Consider the following 12,500-nt stretch of genomic DNA (forward strand, 5'->3'; position numbering starts at 1 on the left):
AGATACTCCTGGCAGACAGGACACGTGTTGTGTGGGATGAAACCCATATGATCAGCTTAGATAGATAGTCTAGACTGCTTGATATGCAATACATGTTACCCTTAGGTTAATACGCCTGCACCCCATTATCATAAACAGATAGAATTTGAAATAGTTTGTTTACTTAACACATATATGACTCTAAATTCAATGCCACCCAGAGTCACTAGATACCTGTCTGGAAATGCCAGAAAAGTCAAGCGTATGAACGTTTGTCAGCACCGGTAAAGCAGAGGGTGTATTTTCTGCCGGTGAAATTTTCCGATGCCACTCTGAGGTAAATGAATGTCTCCTCTATTCTGCTGCCTGCTCACTGCAGCAGCTCTCTGGCACACTTAGACATCCAATAGTCTGAAAGCAATTTACTTCAACACTTCAGTGAACCCCCAGACAGGCTGATGCATGGCCACTATATCCCTAAAGTCTTATAGAATCACAAATCAAGGCAACAGGGATAGAGCAGCAACAGTGTAAAACAGAAAGAAGAAAAAAATAACAGAAAATATCTCTTGGAAGATAGTAGTTTTGTCCCACAAAAATAATTGCCTAAAACTTTTACAAAAGATACAGTGTGGACTCAACAAACGCTCATTATAATTGTGTTGTGTGTGTATTCGGATGCAATGTAATATTTTTTGCCCTTGCGTCATCATCCAATTTCTTACAGCTATTAAATGAGGGATTCTAATGAGGATTCTCGTTCATTTGAAATAGTTCTGCTAACTTGTTAGTTATGCCTGTTTATCTGAGGTCACTGAAGACGCTGCTCTCTCCATTTTACAGAAGGCATGTAACGCATGATGGCAGATCTTTACATCCAACATTACATCACAAACCATAAACCATTCCTAGCTCCAATCCAGAAGTCATTTGGAATTTTTGGATGTCTGGCACTAACTTTTTCTCAGTTACATATTTATGAAATCTATATGTTTTAGGGGGCATCCGAGGACCAATTCCACCTCTCTAGATATACAGTATAATATCTGCATGGGTGTGAGAGAAGGTAAGTCACTTTACCCAAAGAAAAGGATTCAGCAAAATTTCAATACAGCTCTACTTCAAGGTGGGAGACAATACGGCGGCCTCTAATATTTCATGATCCCCCCCGATCCCTTTACTGGCTTATAGCGCTGACAAAGCCTCTAAGTCTGCATTACTGGCCCATACAATACTATAGTCTGACCATGGAAGGGACATTTTCTGATGAGATTTTAAGGCTGGAATGTCTGTTTTAAATCTTCTTGAGGTGACAGTGGCATCTATAGGCATTAATAATATAGTGGGAGGCTGTAGTGATGACTCTATGCTTTGGTAGAGGAGGTAGCTGTCCTTATCTTACAGATAAATATATACCAAATGGCACCCTATTCCCTATATATAGTGCACTACTTTTGACCAGGGCTCTGGCCTAAAGTAGTCCACTATAGAGAGAATAGGGTGCCATTTGGGATGAATCCATAGATTACGTTTTAGTTCCAAAGTGTGGTTATTGGTCTATAGTACAGTTATCATGTCCTCCATACTAAAGCTAGTTGAATTTCCCTATAACCTTAAATGGACCGTGTCTTTTATACCCAGTACTCTACCACAAAACAATGTTTTGTTTGCTTAGTGAAGCCGCATTTATGCATTTTATGCATTTCATAAATAATTAGGGTACCACCATACATCATGAACCGACGGTATCAATATACATATGTTAATTAACCCATGGTCCCGTCAGCTGAGCCCATCGTTAATGTGTCACACACACACACACACACACACACACACACACACACACACACACACACACACACACACACACACACACACACACACACACACACACACACACACACACACACACACACACACACACATCTCTCATTAAACAGCCGTGGGCCTCGCCCACCGGACACCAACCCCTCCATCAAGGTGCTCCCTCTGCCCTGGACCTTGTCTGCATCCAGCTGCCATGCCTGGGTAGTGGCAGGCAGACGGGTAGGCAGACGGGCTCTGCAGCTGCCTTCTCTCTCAGGATCAGGACCACACCAACCATGTCCAGGTGGAGGCCAAGCCAAGGGAGGGGAGGAGGAGCTGGGGTGGCGAGGGGGTCGGTGGAAGGAGGAGGAGGTGGTGGGTAGACCAGATGATGATAAGTACAGGAGGGAGTCCGAGGGTCAAGCTTGGGGTAGACAGGTAATGGATGAAAGGGGGTAAATTACATCATGTTATTGTAATGTTGTTGTAATGTTATTGTAATGTTGTTGTAATGTTATTATAATGTTATTGTAATGGTGTTGTAATGTTATTGTAATGTTGTTGTAATGTTGTTGTAATGTTATTGTAATGTTATTGTAATGTTAATATAATGTTATTGTGATGTTATTGTAATGTTATTGTAATGTTGTTGTACTTTTATTGTAATGTTGTTGTAATGTTGTTGTACTGTTATTGTAATGTTGTTGTAATGTTATTGTAATGTTATTATAATGTTATTGTAATGTTATTATAATGTTATTGTAATGTTATTGTAATGTTATTATAATGTTATTATAATGTTATTGTAATGTTATTGTAATGTTGTTGCAATGTTGTTGTAATGTTATTGTAATGTTATTGTAATGTTGTTGTAATGTTGTTGTAATGTTATTGTAATGTTGTTGTAATGTTATTGTAATGTTGTTGTAATGTTATTGTAATGTTGTTGTAATGTTATTATAATGTTGTTGTAATGTTATTGTAATGTTGTTGTAATGCTATTATAATGTTATTGTCGTAGAAGATGTGTTCAATTAACACCAATTCGTTGTGTGTTTTCTCTCTCGTTAGTCTGGACAATTAAGGGTTAGCTATTCGGAGAGGAAGTTGTGTGAAATCCGAAGGACTGGATTTATAGCAGATAATTGGGCTTAGAGAGCTCCTCTCACCCACTTATAAAAAAGGGAAAACAAATCCTCTTAACTTTGTAATGAAGAACTGACGTGGAAGATGAAGCATTTTCAGAGCTGTGTTGTTTACACAGTATAAACATGATGGAAATGACCACAGTAAGACTAAAGGAAATAAACAGGATATGGGTGGTTGGGTCTACATAGTGAGGTTGTTTTGTTAATCAGTCCCAGCCATGGTCATCTCTTCCCAAAGTCTATTGTTTTCAGCTGGATCCAGTAACATTGTCTGGTTCACAAATGGCACCTTGTGCACTTTATAGTGCACTACATTTAACCAAGGTCCATAGGAATCTGGTCGAAAATAATGCACTATTTAGGGAGTAGGGTGACATTTGGTACTAACGTATTGTCAATTTGTTAACATTTTTCTAACATTTTTCATTGAATTTCTAATTATTATAGAAACAAAATGATTGACAAACTCATTGCTGTGGAGTAATTTCCTTTCTCCACCAAGTGTATTGGTGTACTGACTAACACCAACTAGTGTTCTGCTTTGCACTGTGCACATAGACATGTCTGCCTGCAGATACTTTGCACATCTGCTGCTGATCAAGTTCTGGATTTTTAATTAGGTTTATTTTGGCATCTACTACAGGGATCTACCATACCGCTGGAGAGAATGCAGGTGCCTTGCCTATCTATCTAATGTATCTATATTTTCACTAACACATCATGCCACAAACCACTTGACCTTCTCTTTGTCCTCTGTAAAATGGTCCAGGAGACGTTCTGTTTACATTTGCCGAATGACAAAACGAGTTAATTTGAATATCTATTGTTTAAAACTCACACGAGAGAATTAAATGTCAATGAGTTCTTTTGATTTGGGTTTTGGGTGTTGCGGAACCATCCCCAGACTAGTATTATGCAAATTAGAGGCGCGCGAGCTTCTATATTTGTCATGCCTTTTTTAAGCTGAACTCAGCAGTTCCCGGGAATTTTCTGTGCGCTAGGTGAGGCGCAAGCAGAATGGACTGTTTTCTCTTGTCTTTTTTCTTCCCTTCCATAAACAAGTCAGGTCACCCCTTCCCGGTTATCCTCAGGCATGGTATTGTGGAGTTTGTTAACTGCAAAGATGCAAGGTGATTTTATGCCCTGTTTCCGCAGTGTTGTGGATAGAGCTTGGTTGTTTTAGTCCCCTATATTCGGTGTGTTAGATAGGGGTCAGGTGTGAGTCTACAGAGGTTACGAACTGCTATAATCAGCATGAAAAGCATAGGCTATATCCCTGATGCAAAATATTAAATAATACAATAACCTTCACACATAGGCTAAAATAGACAGATTATGGTTACGTAATTCTGATGAAGGTTAACATATATTTACAGTAGGCCTATTCCTATTTCTGTCCAATGTAAGCATAACCTACAGTGGGCCTACACAGGAAATAATAGTAGCCTAATAGGTGCGTAGCCTATGTGTATTAAAGTCGTATCAAAACTTGTAGGTTATAGCATATCCGGACTGCAGTGCACATGTGACCCATACAATGGCACGGGGCACGCGGGGGACTAACCGGGCGCTGACACAAACACAAAGGCGTCCTGCTGCAGGAAAGAACAAAAAGAACACGATGTCAAACAACCAAGGATACTACTGCTCCTGGATCTCCGGTAATTGCGCACATATGGCCCCTGCAGGAATCATTGAGGAAAAATACCTTCTGGTACCCAGCTCCTGTGATTTGCATAAAGAGAACACCATTGGTTTATAGAGTGTGAAGTAAAAAAGTGACCTGCAAGCCTCGGGCAACAGCCAGCATTTGATTTTGTGGTTAGCGTCAGCGTTGGTTTGAAAACGTTGAGTGAGCGGGGGTTTGTAAAAGTTATTACTGTGATGGAAGATGCAGTCTTTTATTTTCTAAACATGAAGCTAGTAAGCTCATCCTTACTGGCCAAATAAAAATGAATTTACGTCAACTTATTGTCCCCTAAAAAAGTATCCTAAACGTGCTCATAATACTGTATCGCTAAATCAATGTGTCGGTGTAGTAAGAACATAGAACACAAATGAAATGATAGACCTACAGGACTAATAAAATAATATTATATAGCCTACTATTACTATCTGTCAGTGTTGCATTTCTTGTGATGATTTACTGAAAATAAATAATGGCCAACACCATAATAAAACATGATCGTTATAAACGGAAGAAAAAAAAAGAAATCGTGGACGACTCACCAAGTCCATAAATCATCCTAGTTCAACGTTGGTCCCGGGAGATATCTTTTGATGGATTAAATTAAGCACTTCCATCTCCATCTCGCACATGATCGCAGCCATATAAATCCCAACAGCTGATCAACAGACTTCAGAAAGCCCAAGACCTTCAACAGAGTTCAGCACGGAGAGAGAGCGAAAGGGGAAAAAGCCGGAGCTAGCTGACAGGCAGCGTTTTCATCTGAGTGACTTTTCTGCCATTCTTTATACAATGAGTGGTAAATATTTACGTGGGAACTGTCAAATACTCCATTAATAAATGGACGCTCTGTGAAGTTTAAAACGAGCCAAATCCTGGGAGCAGTTACCAGCCTCTTTTCTAGGGTCGATCTGTGAGGAGACTGAGTACAGCTGCACGAGGAAGAGAGAGAGAGCGAGGAGAGGAGCGAAGGAACGGATCTCTCACTGTCTCGCAGCGGGGGTGCTGTCCAGTGCTGAAGCCTGCCTGCCTATACATGCACGCAGCACTGAAAGGGAGCTATCCAGTGCTGAAGTTGCATTTCTTACCAGCGGAACACGGCGCTGTCGCACGTAAACCAGCAGCTCAACAAGGACTAGCAGCGTGAGGATTCGGAAGGGATCTCAGGCTTTTCTCCCTGTGCTGGCATCTGATCACACACAAATCGGCGTGCTGAAGAGCGATTCCGCCCGTCTATACAGCTAGCCCCTTTTCAGCCCGCCTTGCATGAGGAGTGACCCATTGAACCACCGGACAAGTGTTGTTTTGTGCACCGTAGAACCATGCCAAGATCTTTTCTGGTCAAGAAGGTTAAGCTCGATGATTTCTCATCTGCTGATCTGGAGAGACATTATGGCAGGTCGAGGACCGACCTCAGCCTCCGCTTTCATGAAAAAGGTAAAGCTGTTAGAATCTGTGACTTTAACGTTAATATGCCCACACCATCTTTTATCGGCATGCACAATGTTTATCTTATATTGCTTGGTCTTCTATGTGTAGGCTATACTAAGTGTTTATTGTAGTCTATTTGCGCGTGGATAAGCATGTTGCACATCGAGCTTTGCTGACCCGCGGTCACATTCTATTCAATACAGTCACATTTTGTATTTTTGTCGACTCTGCACATTTTCCGAGGCAGGGATATTTCAAGTGCTCTACAGCGGAGCACACACGGTTAAAACCATGTTGAGCTACATCTACCCACAAGTGTGCAACAGTCGAGTGTGCAAGATACTGTAGATTAGAATACGGCGTTATAGTGTATCCCTTTGGATCATTAGTCCAAGCCCACTACCATAGCCACACACAGAGACAGAAAGGATAGATAGAGAGAGAGAGTCTGTTTGTCTCTAAAACGAAGGCTTGATCATGTTTCAAGACATTATTTACGCTCTATAAAATACAGTGCGTGCACTTGCATTTGCATAACCAGACTGTATTTTTTTCCTGAAGTACATTTATAGAATATTCATCCACATTCCTATCTCTTGGTCATGGAGTACCCTGGGTGGACCTGGATGTAAGTGAGACTATGTGTACGTTGAGTGGTGCACATCGACCTATATTCTGAGAAAGGCAAATGCAATTATAACTGGAGTGATATTATTCCCCTTGCGCCTTTGTCCTTAAATGGGATAGCTCACTAATTGAAACTGAGAGATATTGATTTTTTTGGGGTGAAGTGATGTATAAAAAAAATACCTTCTTCAAGAAGTCAATGTCTTTCAACCCACCTCTGCTGTAACTGTAAATGACTGACATAATAGGCTGCAGAGCTCACGCACTGTGAGTCACAATTGAAGCCTTGCAACTAGGGAGAATTACACTGTTGCATCAGTTAACATCAGTAGGCCAAATCACATAAATAATTTCACCCGTCTGTTGTTCTTTTCAACGCTACAGGGTACATCAGTGACTACATGACCCCGTCTGTCTACGACGGCGAAAGTGACAATGGCATCCACAGCGAAAAAGGCCCCTCTCCCAGTCCCATCTACGATGGCATCCACAGCGACTACGGAGCACCGGACTCAGACCAGCCCGACAGCCCCCATTCCGAGATCTCCTCCGGCTACATCAACGGAGACACCGCCGTGAGCGAGGGCTACACGGTAGACGCCTTCTTCATCACGGACGGAAGGTCGAGGAGAAAAGTCATCAGCAGCCCCAGGACCATACAGCGTCACACGTGCAACGAGTGTGGAAAGACGTACGCCACGTCCTCCAACCTGAGCCGGCACAAGCAGACCCACCGTAGCCTAGAGAGCAAGATGGCCAAGAAGTGCCCGACCTGTGGGAAGGTGTACGTGTCCATGCCCGCCATGGCCATGCATCTGCTCACCCACGACCTCAAGCACAAGTGTGACATATGTAGCAAGGCCTTCAGTAGACCTTGGCTGCTGCAGGGACACATGCGGTCTCACACCGGCGAGAAGCCCTTTGGATGCGCACACTGCGGAAAGGCGTTCGCCGACCGCTCCAACCTCCGCGCTCACATGCAGACGCACTCCGCCTTCAAGCACTACAAGTGTAAGAGATGCAACAAGACCTTTGCTCTAAAGTCCTACCTGAACAAGCACTACGAGTCCGCCTGCTTTAAGGGAGAGTTCTCACCTATGAGCTCCATTGACGATTGACTTCTATAGTACCCATGAACATGTAATGAAACTTCTTCCAATGGTATCCCTATATTATTCCCTAGACAACCTGTTCCATGGTGACAGCACAGGTCTTATACCCTCCTGCAGCAAACAGCATCACTAAGGACATGTTGGATTACTCATGTAGCCTATACCCAAACTTTTATTTCCATTGGCTATCCTCCCTTGATTGTTATAACAACAACAATTTGTTCAAGTATTATGAGCTGAAATATCATATGTTTGCCAAACTCACAGGACATTGAAAATGTCTTAATTTCCCTCAAAGGTCAAACCTTTTAAAGTATTGGATAATATTGTACTGGTGTTAATGGACACAAAAGTGTTCAACGTTGAGGTAAACCTATTTATTTATTCACTTATTTATGTAGGCCTATCTATTTATTAATGAATTTATTTATTTTTACTTCAAGTTTGTTTAGAATCTTCATTTGTACTTTAATTTACTTTTTGTTTTGCAAGCCTTCGTCGTGAATATGCCAAAGCATTTGACACTTTCTAAATATCCTCTTATTTTATTTGCCACTTTATAAACCTATTGCATGCAAAAAAAAAAAAACGATAATAATGAAATCTATGCCAATTTAATGAAGCTTTGGATTTTTGCCAAAATCTAGATAGCATCCGGCGGCAATATTTCTTGGGAGTCTTATCATAAAAAACTATAGAGCAATAATGCATGGTATTAGTAACGCGTAATAATAATGACATCTTTCTATCCAGTACTCTTAGTAGTCATACACATTGAATATCAGGGAAAAGCCAGTGAGTGTGGTATTTAATGGATAAACTCATGGGGTGGGATAGGGAGCGGGTCCTTTTGTAAATGGTTACGCAACTGCCTGCCACGTATTTGTCCTAGTCTTAGAACGTAGGCTTCTGGTGCTAATGGAATAGTTCCAGAACAATCCAGAACATCTCACCACCAAGTCTGTGGAATGAACGCCCGAGGCCCAAACGTCGGCCGGAGCTACCCCGTATCACATCTCTCACAGGTGGGCAAGTTTAGGGGTCACTTCTGAGATCCCTTGCACTGCACCAGGGCTCAAAATGATCAACACAATAAGATGACCGTACTCTAGCCATGATAAAGTCCATTCATCGTATTAAAGCACTTCCTTATACTACGAACGTTTCAACTTTTTAAAGATAGTAGCACAAGTATAGATTCAGGTAGAAAGGCCTTGTATTAGCTATAGGCTAACCGCTGTTTTTGTACTATGCTGATCAAAGGAAAATAACTGTTTATTACAAGATGCCTTGTACATAACCCTTTGATGAATCTAATATTTCTACAAACTGTAAAGAATCAAATTAATCTTATTTCTGGAGTTATTTTCCCTGGGATTTTTATGCCTAGTATTTGAACTATTTAAAAGCACAATGGCAGCGGACATTTTGTCTCACTTCATAATAAAGAATGAATAAAGACCTAACACAATACAGTCCATGTTTGTCTAAACCTTTTAGAGAAATCAGATAAGTAGACTTACAGTGGGGAGAACAAGTATTTGATACACTGACGATTTTGCAGGTTTTCCTACTTACAAAGCATGTAGAGGTCTGTAATTTTTATCATAGGTACACTTCAACTGTGAGAGAAGGAATCTAAAACAAAAATCCAGAAAATCACATTGTATGATTTTTAAGTAATTAATTGGCATTTTATTGCATGACATAAGTATTTGATACATCAGAAAAGCAGAACTTAATATTTGGTACAGAAACCTTAGTTTGCAATTACAGAGATCATACGTTTCCTGTAGTTCTTGACCAGGTTTGCACACACTGCAGCAGGGATTTTGGCCCACTCCTCCATACAGACCTTCTCCAGATCCTTCAGGTTTCGGGGCTGTCGCTGGGCAATACGGACTTTCGGCTCCCTCCAAAGATTTTCTATTGGGTTCAGGTCTGGAGACTGGCTAGGCCACTCCAGGACCTTGAGATGCTTCTTACGGAGCCACTCCTTAGTTGCCCTGGCTGTGTGTTTCGGGTCGTTGTCATGCTGGAAGACCCAGCCACGACCCATCTTCAATGCTCTTACTGAGGGAAGGAGGTTGTTGGTCAAGATCTCGCGATACATGGCCCCATCCATCCTCTCCTCAATACGGTGCAGTTGTCCTGTCCCCTTTGCAGAAAAGCATCCCCAAAGAATGATGTTTCCACCTCCATGCTTCACGGTTGGGATGGTGTTCTTGGGGTTGTACTCATCCTTCTTCTTCCTCCAAACACGGCGAGTGGAGTTTAGACCAAAAAGCTCTATTTTTGTCTCATCAGACCACATGACCTTCTCCCATTCCTCCTCTGGATCATCCAGATGGTCATTGGCAAACTTCAGACGGGCCTGGACATGCGCTGGCTTGAGCAGGGGGACCTTGCGTGCGCTGCAGGATTTTAATCCATGACGGCGTAGTGTGTTACTAATGGTTTTCTTTGAGACTGTGGTCCCAGCTCTCTTCAGGTCATTGACCAGGTCCTGCCGTGTAGTTCTGGGCTGATCCCTCACATTCCTCATGATCATTGATGCCCCACGAGGTGAGATCTTGCATGGAGCCCCAGACCGAGGGTGATTGACCGTCATCTTGAACTTCTTCCATTTTCTAATAATTGTGCCAACAGTTGTTGCCTTCTCACCAAGCTGCTTGCCTATTGTCCTGTAGCCCATCCCAGCCTTGTACAGGTCTACAATTTATCCCTGATGTCCTTACACAGCTCTCTGGTCTTGGCCATTGTGGAGAGGTTGGAGTCTGTTTGATTGAGTGTGTGGACAGGTGTCTTTTATACAGGTAACGAGTTCAAACAGGTGCAGTTAATACAGGTAATGAGTGGAGAACAGGAGGGCTTCTTAAAGAAAAACTAACAGGTCTGTGAGAGCCGGAATTCTTACTGGTTGGTAGGTGATCAAATACTTATGTCATGCAATAAAATGCAAATTAATTATTTAAAAATCATACAATGTGATTTTCTGGATTTTTGTTTTAGATTCCGTCTCTCACAGTTGAAGTGTACCTATGATAAAAATGACAGACCTCTACATGCTTTGTAAGTAGGAAAACCTGCAAAATCGGCAGTGTATCAAATACTTGTTCTCCCCACTGTATATATCATGTTTACATGATGAATTCCTGAAGTGTTTGTCTGTGATGATATATTGTGGTCTAATTTGGCGTTGGACTGGGTGTAAGGTTTCAGACAGTGGGTCACGCCAGGAGCACGCGCCAGCAACAGCATGTTTCTGCAATAACAAGCCCTGTTGAATGCTCTTGTTGACACGGCGAGGCAGACTCCAGTGACACGAAACGATCATCTGTTGATCAAAAAGGCTGCGTTTTATACTGCACTGCACACCATGTGCTTTAGGGGGAATAGTTCGAGGTCATCACATATTATGTTTTTTAATCCAAAACATATATTTATTGAATTATTATTTGTCTGATTTCTCTTTTCATAAATGTTGTGTTTTGCAAAGGGGGCCACGGTGACTTCAAAAGAAATATCTGCATGGACGAAAGCTCTGGACAAATCAAGATGGTTATCTCATTCAAAAAATATATAAAGTAACTGAAACTGAAAATAGTCCTAATCGAACAAATTCTGCAGTTTCCCTTTTATACTGAGCAACATTTGAGCACTTTCACCGGAGGTGTCATGCATGTGGAGGTCAAGAGCGCTTTATTTACTAATGGAATAGCCCTTAAAGTTTAATTGATTACCATCGAAGCCTGCAGCAGGTTTGTTTTGGTGATGTCAGGAGTACAACTTTAACCTTGAGCAGACACGCCGCTCTGTGACTGGGGCAGAATACGCCTGCAGGCTTCCTCTCCAAGGTCCCCGGTGAAACCGTTATCTATCCGCGGCTCTAAGTCGCTTGCTTCAAAGTGACTCCTACAGATTGACTGCAAACAACAAGTTCATTATTGGGTAGTTCATGTGGATGTTTCACTTTTAACGGAGGAGAGAAAGGAAAGATGGACAGATAGAGAGAATGAGAGAGAGAGAGAGAGAGAGAGAGAGAGAGAGAGAGAGAGAGAGAGAGAGAGAGAGAGAGAGAGAGAGAGAGAGAGGGAGAGATGGCATGGCTTTGAATATGTGATTTACATGTTTTTGAATGGTGTGGTGATGAGGAAATGTAAGGTTGGTGGTTGGTATGGTGATGAGCAATTTGAGGAAATGATGAGCAATGCAATGCAGACACTGGAGTTTGAGCACCAAGCCCTGAGCAGAGCCCTGCTCCTCCCTAGCTGGAGAATGAGCACCAAGCCCTGAGCAGAGCACGACTCCTTCCTAGCTGGAGAATGAGCACCAAGCCCTGAGCAGAGCATGACTCCTTCCTAGCTGGAGAATGAGCACCAAGCCCTGAGCAGAGCCCTGCTCCTCCCTAGCTGGAGAATGAGCACCAAGTCCTGAGCAGAGCCCTGCTCCTCCCTAGCTGGAGAATGAGCACCAAGTTCTGAGCAGAGCCCTGCTCCTCCCTAGCTGGAGAATGAGCACCAAGTCCTGAGCAGAGCCCTGCTCCTCCCTAGCTGGAGAATGAGCACCAAGTCCTGAGCAGAGCCCTGCTCCTCCCTAGCTGGAGAATGAGCACCAAGTCCTGAGCAGAGCCCTGCTCCTCCCTAGCTGGAGAATGAGCACCAAGTCCTGAGCAGAGCATGACTCCTCCCTAGCTGGAGAATGAGCACC

General features: G+C 42.5%; 1 protein-coding gene across 1 annotated transcript; it reads left to right on the plus strand.

Moving 5' to 3' along the window:
- The first annotated feature begins 5,221 nt into the window (after window positions 1–5,221).
- On the plus strand, window positions 5,222–9,263 carry LOC139555228 (transcriptional repressor scratch 1-like). The gene is made up of 2 exons (XM_071368846.1): window positions 5,222–6,057; window positions 7,063–9,263. Exons 1-2 carry the CDS (start codon window positions 5,943–5,945, stop codon window positions 7,794–7,796), a joined length of 849 nt encoding a protein of 282 aa, XP_071224947.1. The 5' UTR covers window positions 5,222–5,942; the 3' UTR covers window positions 7,797–9,263.
- The last annotated feature ends 3,237 nt before the right edge of the window (window positions 9,264–12,500 follow it).

This window comes from Salvelinus alpinus, chromosome 26 (assembly GCF_045679555.1).
Source record: "Salvelinus alpinus chromosome 26, SLU_Salpinus.1, whole genome shotgun sequence".
Classification (NCBI taxonomy): domain Eukaryota; kingdom Metazoa; phylum Chordata; class Actinopteri; order Salmoniformes; family Salmonidae; genus Salvelinus; species Salvelinus alpinus.

Excerpts from the sequence above, each read along its gene's own strand:
- LOC139555228 (XM_071368846.1), top strand. The coding sequence starts at position 5,943 with ATGCCAAGATCTTTTCTGGTCAAGAAGGTTAAGCTCGATGATTTCTCA. Across the intron at positions 6,058-7,062 it reads CCTCCGCTTTCATGAAAAAG|GGTACATCAGTGACTACATG; the intron begins GTAAAGCTGTTA and ends TCAACGCTACAG.